The sequence below is a fragment of the Hemiscyllium ocellatum genome, chromosome 8 (genome assembly GCF_020745735.1).
Source record: "Hemiscyllium ocellatum isolate sHemOce1 chromosome 8, sHemOce1.pat.X.cur, whole genome shotgun sequence".
In the NCBI taxonomy this organism is placed as follows: Eukaryota; Metazoa; Chordata; class Chondrichthyes; order Orectolobiformes; family Hemiscylliidae; genus Hemiscyllium; species Hemiscyllium ocellatum.
In genome coordinates this window covers 59,078,995-59,097,633 of record NC_083408.1, presented here as the reverse complement: position 1 = coordinate 59,097,633, position 18,639 = coordinate 59,078,995, and the positions used below count along the sequence as shown (strand labels likewise).

The 18,639-nt window shown below is 39.6% G+C and overlaps 1 protein-coding gene across 9 annotated transcripts in view; it reads right to left on the bottom strand.

The window, feature by feature from the left end:
- ralgapa1 (Ral GTPase activating protein catalytic subunit alpha 1) overlaps positions 1-18,639 on the bottom strand; it is a 319,967-nt gene that overhangs the window by 287,278 nt on the left and 14,050 nt on the right. For all 9 annotated transcript variants that reach the window (XM_060829079.1, XM_060829081.1, XM_060829087.1 and 6 more), the window contains exons 2-3: positions 16,911-17,021; positions 4,922-4,971 (exon numbers count right to left, since the gene is read on the bottom strand). In XM_060829079.1, the coding sequence (XP_060685062.1) occupies positions 4,922-4,971; positions 16,911-17,021 (161 nt within the window). The remainder of the gene's footprint in view (positions 1-4,921; positions 4,972-16,910; positions 17,022-18,639) is intronic.

Below are 18,639 nucleotides of genomic sequence, written 5' to 3'. Positions count from 1 at the left end.
TAGGAAGGGTTTGGAGTGATATGAGCTGGATGCTGGCAGATGGGACTCGATTGGGTTGGGATATCTGGTCGGCATGGACGGGTTGTTTCCATGCTGTACATCTCTATGACTCTAGATTTGAGTTTTTCACATTATTCCATGTTCTGTTCCTCTCTGATGCTAGTCTTTGCTTTCTCTGTATTTAATTTTGCTCATAACTTTTCTACTTCCTGTTACCAATTTTGCTCCTCTAATTTGAGCCCCAGCTCACCTTTCCATCCTTTGCCAATCTAGGTTCCACCATCCACAGCAGCACCACTAATTCTCCCATAATGTTAGCACTGGCTTTGCTAAGATAAATCCTGTCTTGTACAAATCCCATGAACCCCAGAATCACGAACATGTTTTAGAAATCTGACGGACTCCCTCCTACACCAATTCTCCAAGTATGTGTTCAAATCGCTTAAACCTCCCACTCCTGTTTCACTGGCATGTAGCACTGAAGAACCTGATTTTGAGGTCCTGCTTTTCACTCTCTCGGCTCTGGCACCAGTGAGGCAACAAACCAACCAAGAGTCATATCTATAGCTGCACAAATCCCTGTAGTTGCCCAAACTAACGAATTCCTCATTGTTGTTGCTCTACTGCTCTTCTTTCTCTCCTCCTTTGCAGCTAAGCAAATTTTGGCATCAGGGACTTGGTACTGGTTCCACTCCTCATCAGCGTCTAAAGTAGAAGCCCAGTTAGTGAGCAAGATTATCTCAGGGAATTCCTGTAGTACCTCAGACTACCTAATGTAACCTGATCCCTTGTCTCCAAGCTCATAACCTTGGTTTTGGAGGGAGGGGAAGTGTTGTGTGCCTGCCTGTAGAAACAGCAGATGCATTGGTGGCAAGCATCAATAATTGCCTAGATTCTGGAAAGGACATGGAAGACATCTTCTCAAGACAGTAGAGAGGATGAACATTAAAAAAAAGTAGCGGTAGGGGCTAGGGGACAGGATGATGTCTCCCTGGTCTTTTGTCATGTCGCAAAGAAGGTTGTGGGGAGGATGCCAAGAGTTTATAAAGGGGTGTAATTAAGTTAATGTGTGTTAAGGGAGGCACAGTGGCTCAGTGGTTAGCACTGCTGCCTCACAGCACCAGGGTCCCGGGTTCGGTTCCAGCCTCGGGCGACTGTCTGTGTGGAGTTTGCACATTCTCCCCTGTCGATGCCTGTGTGGGTTTCGTCCCACAATCCAAAGATGTGCAGGTCAGGTGAATTGGCCATGCTAAATTGCCCACCAGTGTGAGTGTTAGGAGGGAAATGGTTCTGGGTGGGTTACTCTTCGGAAAGTCAGTGTGGACTAATTGGGCTGAAGTTTCACATTGCAGTTTCCACACTGTAAGGAATCTATCTAACCTAATCTAAAAGATCTTTCAAACTGTGTTTTAGATTTAGACAGCTTGGGGTTTCTCTTGGCTTTCCTTTGTGTAATCAATATTTGTTATGCTGTCAAAGAAACTCTGTAGTCTCAGGATAGTGTGTCGTGATGAGCCACCAAATTATCTAAAATAATGTAGAATCGGTGAAACCAGATTCTGGCATTTGACTTGTCCAACAGTACCATCAGCTGAGATAACAAATAAGTTGAGTATGAATCAATTTTAGGAAACAAAATTTTAAACTTCTAGCTCTGTATCCTTTTTTTCAAAAAAAGAAAAAGGAGAAAAGCATCCCTCAAAACACTTCCTTCAATTCTGCTTGCAATTAAGATATATTCAATTTTACTTCTGGTGGAAAACACACAAAATGAGACCAAAGTAGACTCAAGCAAGTGAAAAAAAACTTGAAAGTACACTAGATTTTCTTCCAAGGTAGTGAGAGATTGAATTGGAAGATATACAATTGAATGGAAAAAGGAGTACTATGTAATGCAATCTTCACAAATCATTGTCACTGACTTCAAAGTGACTAAGTTAGTCAAATTCTGTTCCATCTCATCTTAGTGTGATACGCTAAGACAGCAATCAATAAGCTGGAGGCAAAAATGAAATCAATATTTTTAAAGTAAGAATATTTTTGCTTTTCTTGTGTCTTCTTTGCTCTTGATCCTTCAAATTTCATTTTCCTGCTTTAAGTGTATTTTACCCTTTCAAAAAAGGAATATTTCAGATGAACATTGAACACAGATCATTATAGCACAGTACAGGCCCTTCAGCCCTCGATGTTGCATTGACCTATGAAAGCAATCTGAAGTCCATCGAACCTACATTATTCCATTATTAAAATGCTCTTAAATTTGGCGAGTCTACTACTGTTGCAGGCAGGACATTCCATGCCCTTGCTACGGAGTAAAGAAACTACTTGTCATCTGTCCTATATCTAATCACCCCTAAATTTAAAGCCATGCCCCTTTGTGCTGGCCATCACCATCTGAGGAAAACGACTCTCACTATCCACCCTATCTAATCCTCTGATCATCTTGTACGTCTCGACTAAGTCACCTCTCAACCTTCTCCTCTAAAATGAAAACAGCCTAAAGTCCTTCAGTCTTTCCGATAAGACCTTCCATCCATACCAGCAACATCCTGGTAAATCTCCTCTGCACCTTTTCAGTGCTTCAAAATCCTTCCTAAAATGCGGCAACCAGAACTGTATGCAATACTCCACGTGCGGCCACACCAGTTTTGTACAACTGCAATATGACCTCATGGTTCCGAAACTCAATTCCTCTACCAATAAAGGCTAACACATCGTATGCCTTCTGAACAACCCTATCAACCTGGGTGGCAACTTTCAGGGATCTATGCACGTGGACACCAAGATCTCTCTGCTCATCTACACTACCAAGAATGTTACCATTAGCCTTGTACTCTGTATTCCTGTTAGTCCTTCCAAAAAGTGAATCACCTCATGCTTTGCCGCATTAAACTCCATTTGTCACCTCTCAGTCTTGCTCTGCTCATTATCTACGTCCCAGTGTTACCTGCAACATCACTTCCGCACTGTCCACAACTTCACTGACATTAGTGTCATCCGCAAATTTACTAACACATCCTGCTATGCCTTCATCCAGGTCATTTATCAAAATGACAAACAGCAGTGGCTCCAAAATAGATCCCTGTGGTACACCACCGATAGCTGAACTCCAGAATGAACATTTCCCATCAACCACCATCCTACCGTGGGGAACTTTATCAAATGCTTTACTGAAATCCATATACACCACATGAACTGCTTCACTTTCATCCACCTGTTTGGTCACCTTCCCAAAGAACTCAATAAGGTTTGCGAGGCATGACCTACCCTTCACAAGACCGTGTTGACCATCCCTAATCAAACTATTCCTTTCTAGATGATTAGAAATCCTATCTCATTTAATCCTTTCCAACAGTTTACCCAAAACCGAAGTAAAGCTCACTGGTCTATAATTTCCAGGATTGTCTCTAACTTCCTTTCCTGAACAAGGGGACAACATTTACTATCCTCCAGTCTTCTGGCACAATTCCTGTCGACAATGACGACATAAAGATCAAAGCCAAAGGCTCAGCAATCTCCTCTTCGCAGAGAATCTGAGGATAAATCCCATCCAGCCCAGGGGACTACTTATTTTCATATTTTCCAGAATTGCTAACATCTCCTCATGAATCTCAATCCCATCAAGTCTAATAGCCTGTATCTCAGCATTCTCCTCGACAACACTGTCTTTTTCCTGTGTGAATACTGATGAAAAGTATTCATTTGGTGCTTCCCCATCTCTTTGGATTCCATGCACAACTTCCCACTAATGCCTTTGACTGGCCCTAATCTTACTCTAGTCATTTGTTTATTTCTGACATACCTTTAGAAAGCTTTGGCGTTTTCCTTGATCCTACCTGCCAAAGACTTCTAATGTCCCCTCCCGGCTCCTCTTAGCTCTCTGTTTAGGTCTTTCCTGGCTAACTTTTAACTCTCAAACACTCTAACTGAGCCTACACGTCTCATCTTTACAAAAGCCTCCTTGTTCCTCTTGACAAGAGATTCAACTTTAGTAAACCACAGTTCCCTTGCTTGACCACTTCCTCCCTGCCTGACAGATACATCTTTATCAAGAACACGCAGTAGCTGTTCCTTGAACAATCTCCACATTTCAATTGTGCCCATTCCCTGCAGTTTGCTTTCCTAATCTTGCCTAATCATATCATAAGTGCCTTTCCCCAGCTATAATTCTTGCCTTGTGGTATATACCTACCCCTTTCCATCGCTAAAGTAAACGTAACTGAATTGTGGTCACTATCACCAAAGTGCTCACCTATCTCCAAATCTAACACCTGGCTTGGTTCATTACTCAGTACCAAATACAATGTGGTCTCGCCTCTTGCAGGCCTGTCCACATACTGTGTCAGGAAACCCTCCTGCACACACTGGACAAAAATTGACCCATCTAAAATACTACAGCATTTCCATTCAATATTTGGAAGGTTAAAGACCCGGAACCACCCTGTTACTTTCGTTCCTATCCAGAGTCATCTTTGCAATCCTTTCCTCTACATGTCTGGAACTTTTCAGAGGCCTATTGAAAACTCCCAACAGGTGACCTTTCCTGTGTCGTACCTCAGCCCATACTCCCTAAGTAGATGAAACCTCAGTAGATGATATCCTTTCTGCCACCATAATACTGTCCTTGGCTAACAATGCCACACCTCCCTCTCTTTTACCACCTTCCCTGTTCTTAATGAAAGATCTAAACCCTGGAATCAGCCACAACCATTCCTGTCTCTGTTCTATCCATGTCTCTGAAATTGCCACAACATCGAAGTCTCAGGTACCAATCCATACTACAAGTTCACCCACCTTATTCCTCGCTCCTCTGAGTTACTTCGTTTGCTGTTTTACAAACAAAATTTTTAAAAATTCTTGCCTCAAAGATATTACACCAGTTAACGGAACATCAACAGCCAACAAAATCTAGCATTCTTACCTCAAATATAAAAAGGATAGAATCCAATTCTTCCCTCTGTGATTTGTGACCTGGAACACAAAATACATCAAGTTAATATATAAAATACCATGCAATCTAAGATATTCCAACCATTCTGGTCCACACAAGAACTGAATTTCACAACACAAATTTCCAAAACAAATCAATAAAAATAATTAAAGAACTGGATTGACATTTTAAGACTTTTACTGGGAAAGAAAAGACTTTTTGCTGGTAAGTTGCCTGTAAATTCCTTTGAAATAGGTGTTACAACATTTTTAGCTGCACATTGTACTTCAAGTAGTATTACAAGAACAAATGCAAGCTTGTTCTCTATTCTCCAGCAGACTCATTTGCCCCTGTTGCACTTGATCACAATATGCAGTGAAAGTTTTCCACTCAATCAAAGCTTTCCCAACCCACTTCCAACAGCAAGTGTATGTTCTTAAATCTCCAAAAAAGGTCCTGTCCTGTTGCAAAACTAAAAGTCTGGAGAAACTCAGCAGGTTTAGCAGCATCTATGGAAGGAAGAAGAATGTTTCAAGTCCAGTGACCCTCCATCAAAACCAAAGCACTGCAAGTTTATCATGGCTTTTCTAGTTAGGACCCTCTGAACTATCAGACTTTACATAATTGCTTATTGCAAAACAAGAATATCAGATGGGCCTCCAGGCCCCATCAATGAACTAGACTGGCAGATCAAACTGATGATGAGTCACTGAATTCAAAATATTGGCTCTATTTTTCTCTCCATTAACACTGTCAAACTTGCTGAGTTTCCCCAATGCTTTGTGTGTGTCTCAGATCTCCTCCATTTGCAAGTCTTTGTTCTGTTTTACCGGTCTGTTCTGATCCCTTCCTTCTGTACAGGAAAGAAGTTCTGAACGTACCCCACTTCACCAGAACGGTGTTTTTTTTGTTACGCCACACAGCTCTGCCTTCTCCTCTCTGTGCAACCTTCTGAGCAGGTGTCTTCTTACTAAGAGTTACTGTATACACCCATGAAAGCTTTCACTTGATTTTGATAGGTTTCAGTTTCACTCCACCCATACCACAGATGGTCTTATAGGCATATTTTTGAGCTAAGACCAGAAATAGGAGAAACAGAATGAGGCCATTCACTCCTTTGAGCCTACTCCACCATTCAAGAGGATCATGTCTAATCTAACATTCTCGACATTTGCTGGTCTGTCTTCTCCTTGTAACTCTGGATTCCTTTCCTGATTAATAACCTTTCTCAGCCTTAAATATGCACAAAGACACAGCTCTTTGTGGCATGGAGTTCTAAAGAGACTCAACTCTCAGAAGAAAGTCCTCACCTGTCTTATGTTGGTGTCCTTCAATTCTGAGACTATGCTTTGTGGTCCCAGACTCTCCCATGAAATAACGGCCAACATTTCATTAGACTTCCAGATTATAACTATTTTTGTGTTGGCTGCAAATCTGGCTATAGTACATTCACTTCTTTCTTCCGGGTCATTAATATGTACTGTCAACAATTGTGGTCCCGCCACTGTGAAATGGCACTCATTAGGGATTGCTAACCTGAGAAAGAAATTCTTATCCCCATATGCTGTTTCCTGTATGTAAGTCAACATACTATTTCCAACACCACAAACTATCATCTCATGACTTTTCCTTTTGAGAGTTACTTTGTCGAGTGCCTTCTGGAAGTCCAAATGTAACACATTTATAGATTCCCCTCTATCCACTCTGGTTGAGACTTCCTTGAAAGACTCTCCCAAATTAATCAAACATAATTTCACTTTCATGAAATCATGGTGACTCTGTTTGATGAGATTATGATTTTGATGAGATTATGTGCTGCTGTTACTTTTGACTGGCCTATAGTTACCTGCTTTTGGCCTCACTACTTTTTTGAATAATGGTGCCATGCTGGCAGTTTTCCAGAATCCATGAACTTTTGAAATATTAAAACCAATTCAACCACTATCTCTGCAGCTATTTTTAGGACCCTAGGGCACAAGCTATCAGTGCCAGGGAAGTTGTGTGTCATTAGCCGCATTAGATTGTCTCAATACTGCTTCTTTAGTCATAGTGATGGTACTTCATTCCCTCCATCTCCCCCTTATTCTTTAATGATAATGGGATGTTTAAGCATATTCCACCATAAAGACTAATGCAAAATATCTGTTAAACTCCTCTGCCACTTCCATGTTCGTCAAAAGTATCTCTCCAGATTCATTTTCTAATAGATCTATGTTCACATTGACCTCTCTCTCTTTATTTATTTATTTAAACGAGGTGGGGTGCTTCCAAGATTCTTAATGCCTCAGGTTGAAAGGAAAAATGTTTAAATTATAAACTTACCAAAAAAAAATGTTAGTAACACGTTTACTACCTTTGCAAACAAAAATTAAATGAAAATAAGAAAGCTTTATCAGAGTATTATGGAAAATGAAATCAACACTATCAAAACAAAAAAATCACAAAACTGTGAATGTTTCAAATATCTTACAATAAACACTACAGATAACATTTGTATCCCAGCAGGTCTGGCAGCATTCGTGGGGAGAAAGCAGACTTATCATTTCAAGTCCAGTGACTCTTGAATTCTGAAGGAGGGTCACTGGACCAGTTTGTTAACTCTTTCTCTTCACAGATGGATAGAAGGGAATATAGCTGCCAGACTTGCTCAGTTTTTCTAGTAATTTTTGATTTTGTTTCTGATTTCCAGCACCAGTAGTTCTTTAAAGTGTCATCATTAAAACATTCTGCATCTCAAATATAAAACCATAAGTAGTAGGTGCGGAACGATTCAGCACACTGATGCTGCCCTGCCATTCAATGAGATCATGGTTTAACTGATAAACCTCAATTCTACTTTCCTGGCTTCCCCCATAACCATCAATTCCCTTTCTGATTAATAATCTGTCTTTCTCAGCCCCTTGAATATACTTACTGACATAGCCTCATCAGCCTTCACAGATTAGATTAGATTCCCTACAATGTGGAAACAGGCCCTGCGGCCCAACAAGTCCACACCGACCCTCTGAAGAGGAACCCACCCAGACCCACTTCCCTCTGACTAACGCACCGAACACTATGGGCAATTTAGTGTTGCCAATCCACCTGACCTACACATCTTTGGACTGTGGGAGGAAACCAGGGCACCACACTGACATATGCCCTGCAGACACGGGGAGAATATGCAAACTCCACACTGACATATGCCCGAGGCTGGAATCGAACCTGGGACCCTGGTGCTGTGAGGCAGCAGTGCTAACCAATGAGCCACTGTGCCGCCCATAGATTCGCTCCCCAGAGAGAAGAAATTCCTCCTCATTTCGGTCATAAATGGGTGAACCCTTACTCAGATAAGGCCCTCAATTCTGGAGGAAAAACCTGGACAAAGGGAAAACAACCTCTCTATATGTACCCTTTCAAGTGGCCCAAGAATCTTGTGTGGTTCAATCAAATCGTCTCTCAATATCTTACAATTGCAACGAGTACTGACCCAACAGTGAAGTTGAAGCCATGTGGTCTGGAAAGGCCATACAGATAAATGAAATATTTGACACGTCAGAGCCAAAGAAGATGAGATTAGTCGAAAAGTCAGGCTGATGCCACGTGATGAGGAAAGGGCATGCAGAGAGAAAAATAAATGAATCACAGAGCTAAATGAACACCTTCCTTTGATCCTGATGCTTGCAGCTGCCAGGCCAAAACTCTTGGACATCAGGTAAAGGGTGAATTGAAGCAACACACAAACGAAACAGGTTTCAGAAGAAACACATTAGTTTATTTGCATCTGGAATTGTGAAAAATATAGAGGTAACATTTTCAAAGATGTTAGTGCCAGGGAACCAGCAGAATTTTCTTATTTCTGTTAAGAATATTGAATTATGAGAAGATAGAAACAGTGAATGTGCTTCTTTTTGAGAGCATGGTACAATTGTCAGGAATTAAAAGAAATTTCTACAAGTTGGATGCAGGACGCAGTTTAAGGAAGAAAACTACAGCTTCTTTAATTTCAGTAGTTAAGCACTTGTATCAAAATGCTAGTAATTAAGAATTAGCAGCAATTTCTGTCAGTGATGTAAAGAGACAAAAAAACCTGCAGATTCTAGAATCCAAGACAGACAAGCAGGAGGCTGGGAAAACACAGCAAGATAATCTGTGGGTGGAAAGTATCACAGATAATAGATAGTGACTATCCATGTCTTCAGGTGTGAAGGAGAGATGAAATAAGACCTTTGAAAACAAACTGAAATGTTGTGTACAGATTAGCATACAGCAGAATAACATTGATTTAGATATTAGGTAATATATCAAGTTTTTATATGGTTATGATTAGATTCCCTTCAGCCCAACAAGTCGTTATATATATAAAACATGAAGTTGAAAACTGTATATCATCTCAGAAGGGCATATACAGCATGAGACAATAATTAAGGAATTAGTAGAAGCTTCGAGACTACCACTAGAAGCAGCAGCAATAAAAGTAAAACCACAACAGAAGGGAACAGATCTATTTAATTATGTAATGGGGCGGTGATGGCCTCGTGTTATTAACAGTGCACTGTTAATCCAGAGATCCAGGAATGTGCTGGGCACTCGGATTCGAAATTTAAATTCGATAACAAAAAAATTGGAATTAGAAGTTTCATGACGGCTAGGAATCCACTGTTGATTGTCAGGAAAAATCCAACTGGCTCGTGGAGGCACTTAAGGGATGGAAATTGCCATCCATAGCTGGTCTGGCCTACATGTGACTTCAGACCCACAGCAATGCTGCTGATTCTTAGTCATATAATGAGAGATGTACAGCATGAAAACAGACCTTCCAGTTCATGCTGACTAAATATCCTAAATTAATTTATCCCATTTGCCTCCGCCATCACCTCCACCTCTGGCAATTCATTCCATGCACGCACCACCCCCTGTGTGAAAACATTGCCCCTTCGGTCCCTTTTAAATCTTTCCCCTCTCATCTGAAACCTATGTCCTCTAGCTTTGGACTCCCCCACCCTAGGGAAGACTTTGGCCATACATGCCCCTCATGATTTTATAAACCTCTACAAAGGTCACCTCTTATCTCTGATGCTCCAGGGAAAATAGCCCCAGCCTGTTCAGCCTCTCACTATAGCTCAAACCCTACAAACATCCTTGTAAAGTCTTTTCTAAACCCTTAACCATCTTTCCTACAGCAGGGAGGCCAGAATTGAATGCATTATTCCAATGTGGCCTAAGCAAGGTCCTGAACAGCTGCAACATGACTTCCCAACTCCTATACTCAATGCACTGACACTAAAGGCCAAAACGTACCATAGTGTAAAAAGTGAGGTCTGCAGATGCTGGAGATCAGAGCTGAAAATGTGCTGCTGGTTAAAGCACAGCAGGTTAGGCAGCATCCAAGGAACAGGAAATTCGACGTTTTGGGCCAGAGCCCTTCATCAGGAATCAGTCAGGAATCAGATTCCTGATGAAGGGCTCTGGCCCGAAACGTCGAATTTCCTGTTCCTTGGATGCTGCCTAACCTGCTGTGCTTTAACCAGCAACACATTTTCAGCAAACGTACCATAGGTCTTCTTCACTACCCTGTGTACTTGCGACTTAACTGCCCTTTTGGCAATTAGGGATGGGCAATGAACGCTGGCCGAGTCAGTGACACCCTCATCTCATGAATTAATTTTTCAAAAATCCAATGGGCAGATGAGACAGGCCCAAAAAGTTAGCTGGTGGAAGGAGCAACTGGGGCATGGAAAACAAACATGGCAAATTTACACTAGGATATGTGAGGAGATATAAGGTATTGGGAAAAGCAAACATCAATAAAGGGCCCTGGTGGAATTTTGCAAAAAGCAGATAGCACCATACATTCAGCATAACCACACGAATGTATACCACAGAAATGCACACCATGGGAGGAAAGCCATGTTGTGGAGGACTATGTGGGAGGTAATAAAGAAAGACAACCTGTCACGGTTAAGTGAAGAACACTCAACGTTTACAAACACTGTGGTAAACAAAGATAAAATGGGACACAAGGATACGAAATGTGGGAATTGAAATATGCAAGCTGTAATCAATATAAAACTTGAAGGAATGCCATAATTCACCAAAGTGAGCTTTGATCCTGTCATAAAGCTTCTGTCCATGTGTGCATGAAATAAATGATCATCTGTTCTCCTGGAATCCTCTATCAATTTGACAAGTGGCTCTACTTCACATCCATAGGTAAACAGCACTAAACTGATGACAGTATTCTAGGTGTGATCTGACTACTGCCTTCTATAGCTTGGGCAAGTCATCCTATTTGTGTACTTAATCCATGACAACTGCCTGAATATGACAAGTAAGATTTAATGTCAGGCTTACATGAATTCAAGTTCCAACTCTCTTCCAAGCATGAGTTTCTTTTCGTACTGGTACGGGCATTTTCTTTCAAACTTTCCAGAAAAAAAAATGTTTTTCCTCCCATTTTGAATAGTATGGACTGCATGGCCTACATGCTCAGTATGTATCATGGCTTTGGAACTTCATTTAGTTTTTTAAAATGCATCTTTGATTGATTACAATTTGGATTTTCAATAGCACTTGTGAAGGCCCAAAAGGTTTCACAATTTGCTTAATCTTGTTGATACTGACATTGCTGGTGAACCATCTGGCTTTTGGATACTAGCAGCTGTGAACTACAGTTCAAGAACAAATCCTGTCACAATTTATTATATCCTCTGGATTCAGCAATTTTCTTTGTTCTTTCTTAAAGTCTGAAACCAAATTTTCACAATTTTAATTTATTTAAAAAGAAAGACTCCCAACAGACTTCATTCAGATGACAACTCCTGATCTCCATTTTATATTTACATGTCTTGAATCTCCAAGATTTTGAAGAACGGTTAAACCGAAGGTCAGAACTGCTATGCATAAACAACTTAAATTCACTTCATCTTAAATTCAGAAATCAATCCTAATTTGCATGGTTCATAATCTTTCACATTTCTTTTAACTTTTCATCCTACCATCTAGCTGGAGCTTGTCAAATTCCTTTCTTCCAAACTGATTGCTGTCAACTTGAGTGTAAATTGAAACCTCAAAAACAGCATCCTTCATGGCTCTACAGTGCCAGCATTGGATGTAGCTGTTCCACTCTCCAAATTATTTGTTACCTTTGTTTCATTATTAGTTTGGAATACTGTTATTATCCTCCCTGCCACACCTTGCTCTTGCTTCTCCGCCATTGTGACCGCAAATGGTTTTAATCCTCTCCTAGTGCAATGAACTCTCTTTTCAGTCTGGTGTGCCAATGTCTTTTAAAATTAGCAGAATTAGGTTTCTGACTTTTGGGAGACATTTGTTTTCACAACAGGGTTATATGGGACCACATGGACCCAAGTCACTGTTTTGCTTGTACAACTTCAACATCATAGCATCAACAGGTTATTTTTCTGAAAACACTTGAGGTAGCATTACCTTATCCTCAGCTAAAGTAATTTCCTAATAGGAAAAACTGCACCAATCATGGGCAGATTTGAAACAACCCCACCACAGAATAATTAATTAGGTTCAATTTTACATTCATCTTCACGATGGGATAGGCATACAATTTCCATGAATTTCTGGTAATAATTTTTATTTAGTCGCCTTTTCATAGGGAAATCTTCCCTAGTCTTCCAAGTCCAACTTTTATCAAGTTTGACCTTGGTGACTCCTTATTCCTTGAATGTTGAGGTTTATTCTGTTCCCTTCTTTTCTAATTGAAAACAACCTCAAGATAGCATTTTTGCTTCTCCACACTCAAGCTGCATACTTCCTTCACACAATAGTAGTTGCTTTTTATTGCTCCCTCTGCAAGTCTTCCAAAGCAGCAGTCTAATTACTCTGAGTTATTGTATATGCATGTGAAAAGTGATCCACCCCAATGGCAACCAGATCAGAGGAATGACTGTGAACCAGTGTGCTTCCAGCATAGTTAGTTTTACCACAAATTAGAGATGACATTTTAAAACATAATCATCTGGAGAGTAACATCAAATAAATATTTTGCTCTGCCACTATCCAATACTGCAACATGAAACACTAAATATGGCACTAATGTTTTGACCTCAGGGAAACTAGAACAGCACTTTCATTTTGTACATTACTTAATGGGTTTAAATTCTCATTCCATCAGCTAACTGCTAGAATGCCACATACATATGAGACAGTAGATTTATTGTGCAAATGTAAACACGGCAGTGGAAAAGTTGGACTTGTGCTGTGCACAAGTGAACTCTGCATACCTATGCATTGCATTAGTAAAGCAGTATTTTATACTGGAGCATTACATTGGACAAAAGCCATTTACAAGTTACAGCAATAAGTTATTCATTTTATTGAGTAAAAATAGACTACCGAAAGTGAATTACTGTTGTGTGACAGGGATTATGTTGAGGAAGGTAATGGGTAAAAAAAATTAAGGGGGTAAAACCGAAGAGGCTTAATTACTGGACCAACTGTGAAAGTGGAAAATCATGTATTTTCTGAGAATTGAATTTTGGCAACAGACTGTTAAGTTACAAAGAAGGTGCTCATTGATAAATATAGACTGCTTTATTATGTAGCAAAGTAGAAAGGAAATGCTAATACCACTGATAATGTGTGCCATGTTTTAGGGGGAGGAAAGTAGTTGTAAAGTATTCTATGTACCACTACAGGGGACAATCCCCAGAGAAAAAAAAACATCTTTGACCCATTATAACAACTGTTTAAAATCTATAGTAAAAATCACTACAGGAATGCTTTCATGCTGAAATGCCCAAACTTAGAATATATTATTTCATCATGATTATGCAGTAGAAACTAAAACAAGGCTTTATACTGACTGACACTTGCTAAAAATTAGCAATGTCTAAGAGATAGCCACCTTTATGCGAAATCAGGTTTGATGAGTGTACAAAAGCACATACCATTCTCAGCACGAAATATTTCATCTGATTGTAAGTGCCCAACTACATGCTGGATGTGTTGTAGATTAAGATCATGAAAATGTTCAGTTGTTATTCTGCAGAAATTCTGACCCTATCCTCGCCAAACAGCCAGTCTTAAAAGGACATGGAATAAGGGGACCTTCACCATTGGAAAACTTGAGTGCAAACATTACAGTTCTCAGTGACAGGAACCCCCTCACGATCTACTGGAAAGATGTCAAAGAATGCCAATCAGATACCATGCTGATTGCATGTGATTCACGCACTTTCTCCACCCAAAGCCTCAGTTTGAGGAAACAGAAAATTCACAGTCCAAAGCCCTCAATCCATCTCCAACACTGTCCCTCAACCCATCTCCATTCTACCACCACCAGAACAGGTCTGAGATTCAAACATTAAAATATCAAATTCAATAAACTGTTATGATCCAGTTAGAAGTGGATTGATTTGTTTCCTTGTCCTATTCCTCCACTGGCCACAAGTTTAAACTTTAAAAGGGAGGTGAGCTTGTCAATCATATTATACTTGCATATATTAACGCAGACACATGCACAGCCACATCTGTATCTAGTTCAGAATCAGAAACAAGTCAGTCAGATATATTAAAATAACAAAATAAAAAACGTATTCAAAGATGGTCAACAATAGGGTTAAATGTCCATATGCATCCAACTCGAGTGTGTGGTGCTGGAAAAGCACAGCAGGTCAGACAGCATCCGAGGAGGAGAACCAAAATTTCGGGCATAAGTCCTTCATCAGGAATTAATGGTAAAGGGCTTATGCCCGAAACATTGATTCTCCTGCTCCTTGGATGCTGCCTGACCTGCTGTGTTTTTCCAGCACCACACTCTTCACTCTGATCTCCAGCATCTGCAGTCCTTAGTTTCTCCTATATTTTTCCAACTACTAAAATTAAAAAGGTAAGATCTCCACAGTCTTACCAGACCATAGGGCTGCACTCATGAGTGAGAGAGATGACTGATGGTGGTTTAACCTGAGGATCACCACGCCTCAGGCAAGGAGAGAGGTTGAGAAGGAGAGTCCTTAGTGATAACCTCAGCCAGTGTTTGAAAAATAACACACTCACACCCTCTTTCAAGCCTGGGGGAAAATATGCAGTTCTGCAGAATGTTATCGTGAAAAGACTTTGGCTAAGTAAACTGCAAATTTCGAAAAAATAATTATTCACAGTTGCGTAATTGCTGGGTCTGATGCTGAAGTCATTTTGCATACAAGTTATTGGCATTAACATTTCTCTCTAATCAGTTAGGCTGGTTGAATACTTTTTTTCTGGAGATAATGGTACAGATGTAACATTTCCTTTAAGGACTGTCTATTTACAGCAATAAGCCTTTCTAACTCTAACTATGGCAAGTTAGGGGTCAAGGAAAGAGAGCCAAACAGTGAGAATGAGGAGAGAGACAGAGGGGGAGGGAGGAGGCAGAACAGAGAGGAGAGAGCGCAAGAATGAGCATCAGAGAAGAATAATAAGAAAGGCAGAAAGACAGACAGAAAAGAAACAAAGAAAGAAAAAGAAAAGAAAAAAGGAAAAAAGAGAACAAAGGTGTGTTTTCAAAGCTATATACACACAAACTGGATCATGTATTTTCTCCCTGAAAGCTTTGCAGACTGGGATCAATTCAAGCAACTTGTGTTTGCTGCAAAGACAACCTTTTTGTTGTATCCGATTGCCTCTGTTCAAAAATGGCTCTTCTGAAAAGTTCAAGATACGTATGCATGCCTAGTTATCTGAAACATTAATTTATGATATTTTCATATCAGAATTTTTTCAGGTTATCAAAAAATCTGAAAATTAAAATAGTCACAGTTAAGACTTTTTTGTAGAATCGGTTTACTTTTTTCTTTTGTATTATTGATTTTCAAAAGCATAATTATGGAAAAATAACTTGTAAATAGAAACCTGAAAATACTTATTGCCTCAAGTGAGTTATATATTTCAACTGTTATGCTAAACTACTGTTGTGTGGAAAATAAATATTTACCCAGTAATTCTCGCACACTGCATTAGATAGAAACAGCTAGCATTGTGATGCACATTGACATAGATTTATTGCTATATTTTCCCCACATTTATCATCTTAACATTTAAATAAATGAATTGTTTTGCAGGTTTCAGCTAGGTTGTTTTGACTGTGCAAAGCCATACATATCAGTGTTTTGGTTAATTCATTGAATGTGGCACTGGATAGGCCTGAAATTATCATCTATCCCTAAATAACCAAGAGGCAGAGGGTAGTAGCAGCAGTGCTGGCAGTGAGCTGCCTTCTTGAATGGTACAGGGACAGCCACAATGTAATTAGGAAGGGAGTTCCACGATTTTGAACCAGTGAGAGAGAGGGCACAGCAATGGAAATGCATTAAGAGCTAAAGTAAGTGTGCCTTGGCTTGAAGGTTTCTTTGGAAACAGTACGTGGGCAATACAATAAAATAACATTGAGATGTTTCAGGATTCTGATTTTCTACTCTCACACTCTTATATAGCTCCAGAACTAGAACCTCATTTCACAAAAATTGCACACATTTCTGTAAGAACAAAGTAATACAGAATTGAAAGAGGAGAAGTTCCTGCATGAGAGTCATAACACACACGTGTCAGAATCAAGATGCTAAAGGTACTGTCATGAGTGTTTGTTAAAGTCAGATTGTCGTGGTTACTAATCAGTGCATTGATCCAAGTGTCAGCCTTTCATATGCCAGCAACTAAAACTAAAAATATCTCCTAAGAAGTGGTGTGAAATGATGGTTGATTTATTCTCTTTATTGCTTCTCTGGATGAATGCAGAAAATGTACTCAATCAGCAACGAGGCTGCCTCTGCACTAAGAATATTAACAATTTTTTGGAGATCTTACACTGTTCTGTGTAAAGGATGATACTATTTGGAGGTAATATGCACAACACTTCCATGGGAATAATATTTCACTGGCTGCTGAACACTATGTTTACACCTTGTTGCAAATGAAAATGAAGCTCTTCACTCCCCTCCTCTCTTCTCCCTCTTCTTCCCCTCCCCTCCCCTCCCTCCCTTATCCTTACCTTTTTGCTTTAGGCTGGTTTCAATGGCCACAAAATTTTCAAAGAAAACATAATATATGTGCGAATATGTTTGATCAAAGAACGGCTTCAAATCACTTGCTTCAGAGTTTTCTACAAATAAAAAAAAAGAAAAGATATTAGGATAATCAATAATTTAAATTTAGATTAATTAAGCCACCAACTACATATATCTATATTTAAGTTTTCTAACCTTATACATACAAATGAATACAAAAGATGAACTAACTCCCAAATATGGATCAACCAACTTAGCTCAAATCTTGAAACATGTATTCCTAGTTCAGATGTAGGTAAAAGCTCACAGACTTATCAGAGAGGCAGGAATCCTTCATATCTCTCCTGATTATAAATAAATGTCACAGTCATGCAAATATATTAGTCATCCACTAAATATTGTAAAAATAATCAGGGATAAGGTTTCATAAGTCAAAACTTATAGTAAAGTAGAACAGTAAATATTTCAAAGCTAATTCAGGCTGCTAACAATAGACCACAGCCAAATATTAATTTGACATTTTTATATCAACAGCTCTGTTTGAATGTCTGCAATCATCATCTCTCAAATTGGCAGCCACACACATGGGTGGCCTCCCTAGGTAGTTGTCAATGCTGCTATGGAATTGCTGCTCAATCAGCCACAGGATAACTTTATGTCGTATTTTTCTTAACTTAAGAGAGTATCTGATTTTTAGCTGTTGTGAAATCACAAATAATTTGAGCAAGTTATAAAGAAGAAAAAATGCCACTATGATACCCTTCTTTATTCATCCCGAATGTAAAATTGAAATTCAAGGGGGAGAAAAAGTACACATGAAGTATATATGACAAAGCAGCGAATGATAGGAGAGAAAATGAAACAGTCAGGGAAAAGAGAAAAAATTAGGAAGACAAAACGTCAAAATGAAATCAAGTAGTACAAAGATAATACACTTTTCCACAGTCCATATTAATTAAAGAAAAATACAGGTAAGAATATGCCACGCTAGATAAACTCACAGACATTGACATTACCCCTATTTGGTAATCGCAGGGCTGGGGGGATAGCGTGTGCGCGCGCGCACGCGCGCGCAAGAGAGAGAGAATTAGAAGATACGATATAATGCTCACATGAGGTAATTAAGATTTGGCCTGTGACCAGGGACAGGGACGTGACAGGGCAGGTGAAGTAGGTATGGGGATTCAAGAGATAATTAGAGCAGCCTTAGTCTCTGCAATTATCAAATAAAAACAAGGTTTTGGAAGGCATGGAGAGTGGGGACTGCAGAGAGAAAATGAGTGACCTGACCAGAGTACAGTAGTACAGGGAAGCATTCCTCTACCTATGTGTTTTAGATCTCCAGCATCCACAGTTTCTATGTATATTAGTATGGGAGGAATGGGTTTTAGTTAATGAGGCAGTTGGCACCATACTGCAGTAAAAGGAAGCTTCTCCAATAGGATCCATTTCACTTGAACAGTGTGGAAACTAGTACACTGGCAGGTCAAATAACTAGGGCTTTAGAATGGGTTTTGAACGAATTAGATGTAAGGAGAGCTGTTGAGAAGGATATGTAGGCATTTGAAGCAAAATAATATGACAGCCTTGCCAGACAACTATTTCAGTAATGATACCCAGTGTGGGACAGGAAGGGATACAGAGTATACAAACCTGGAAAAACAGCAGCAATTAGGATCAAACTGAAAAAAAGGCAAAATTAACAGTTCATTA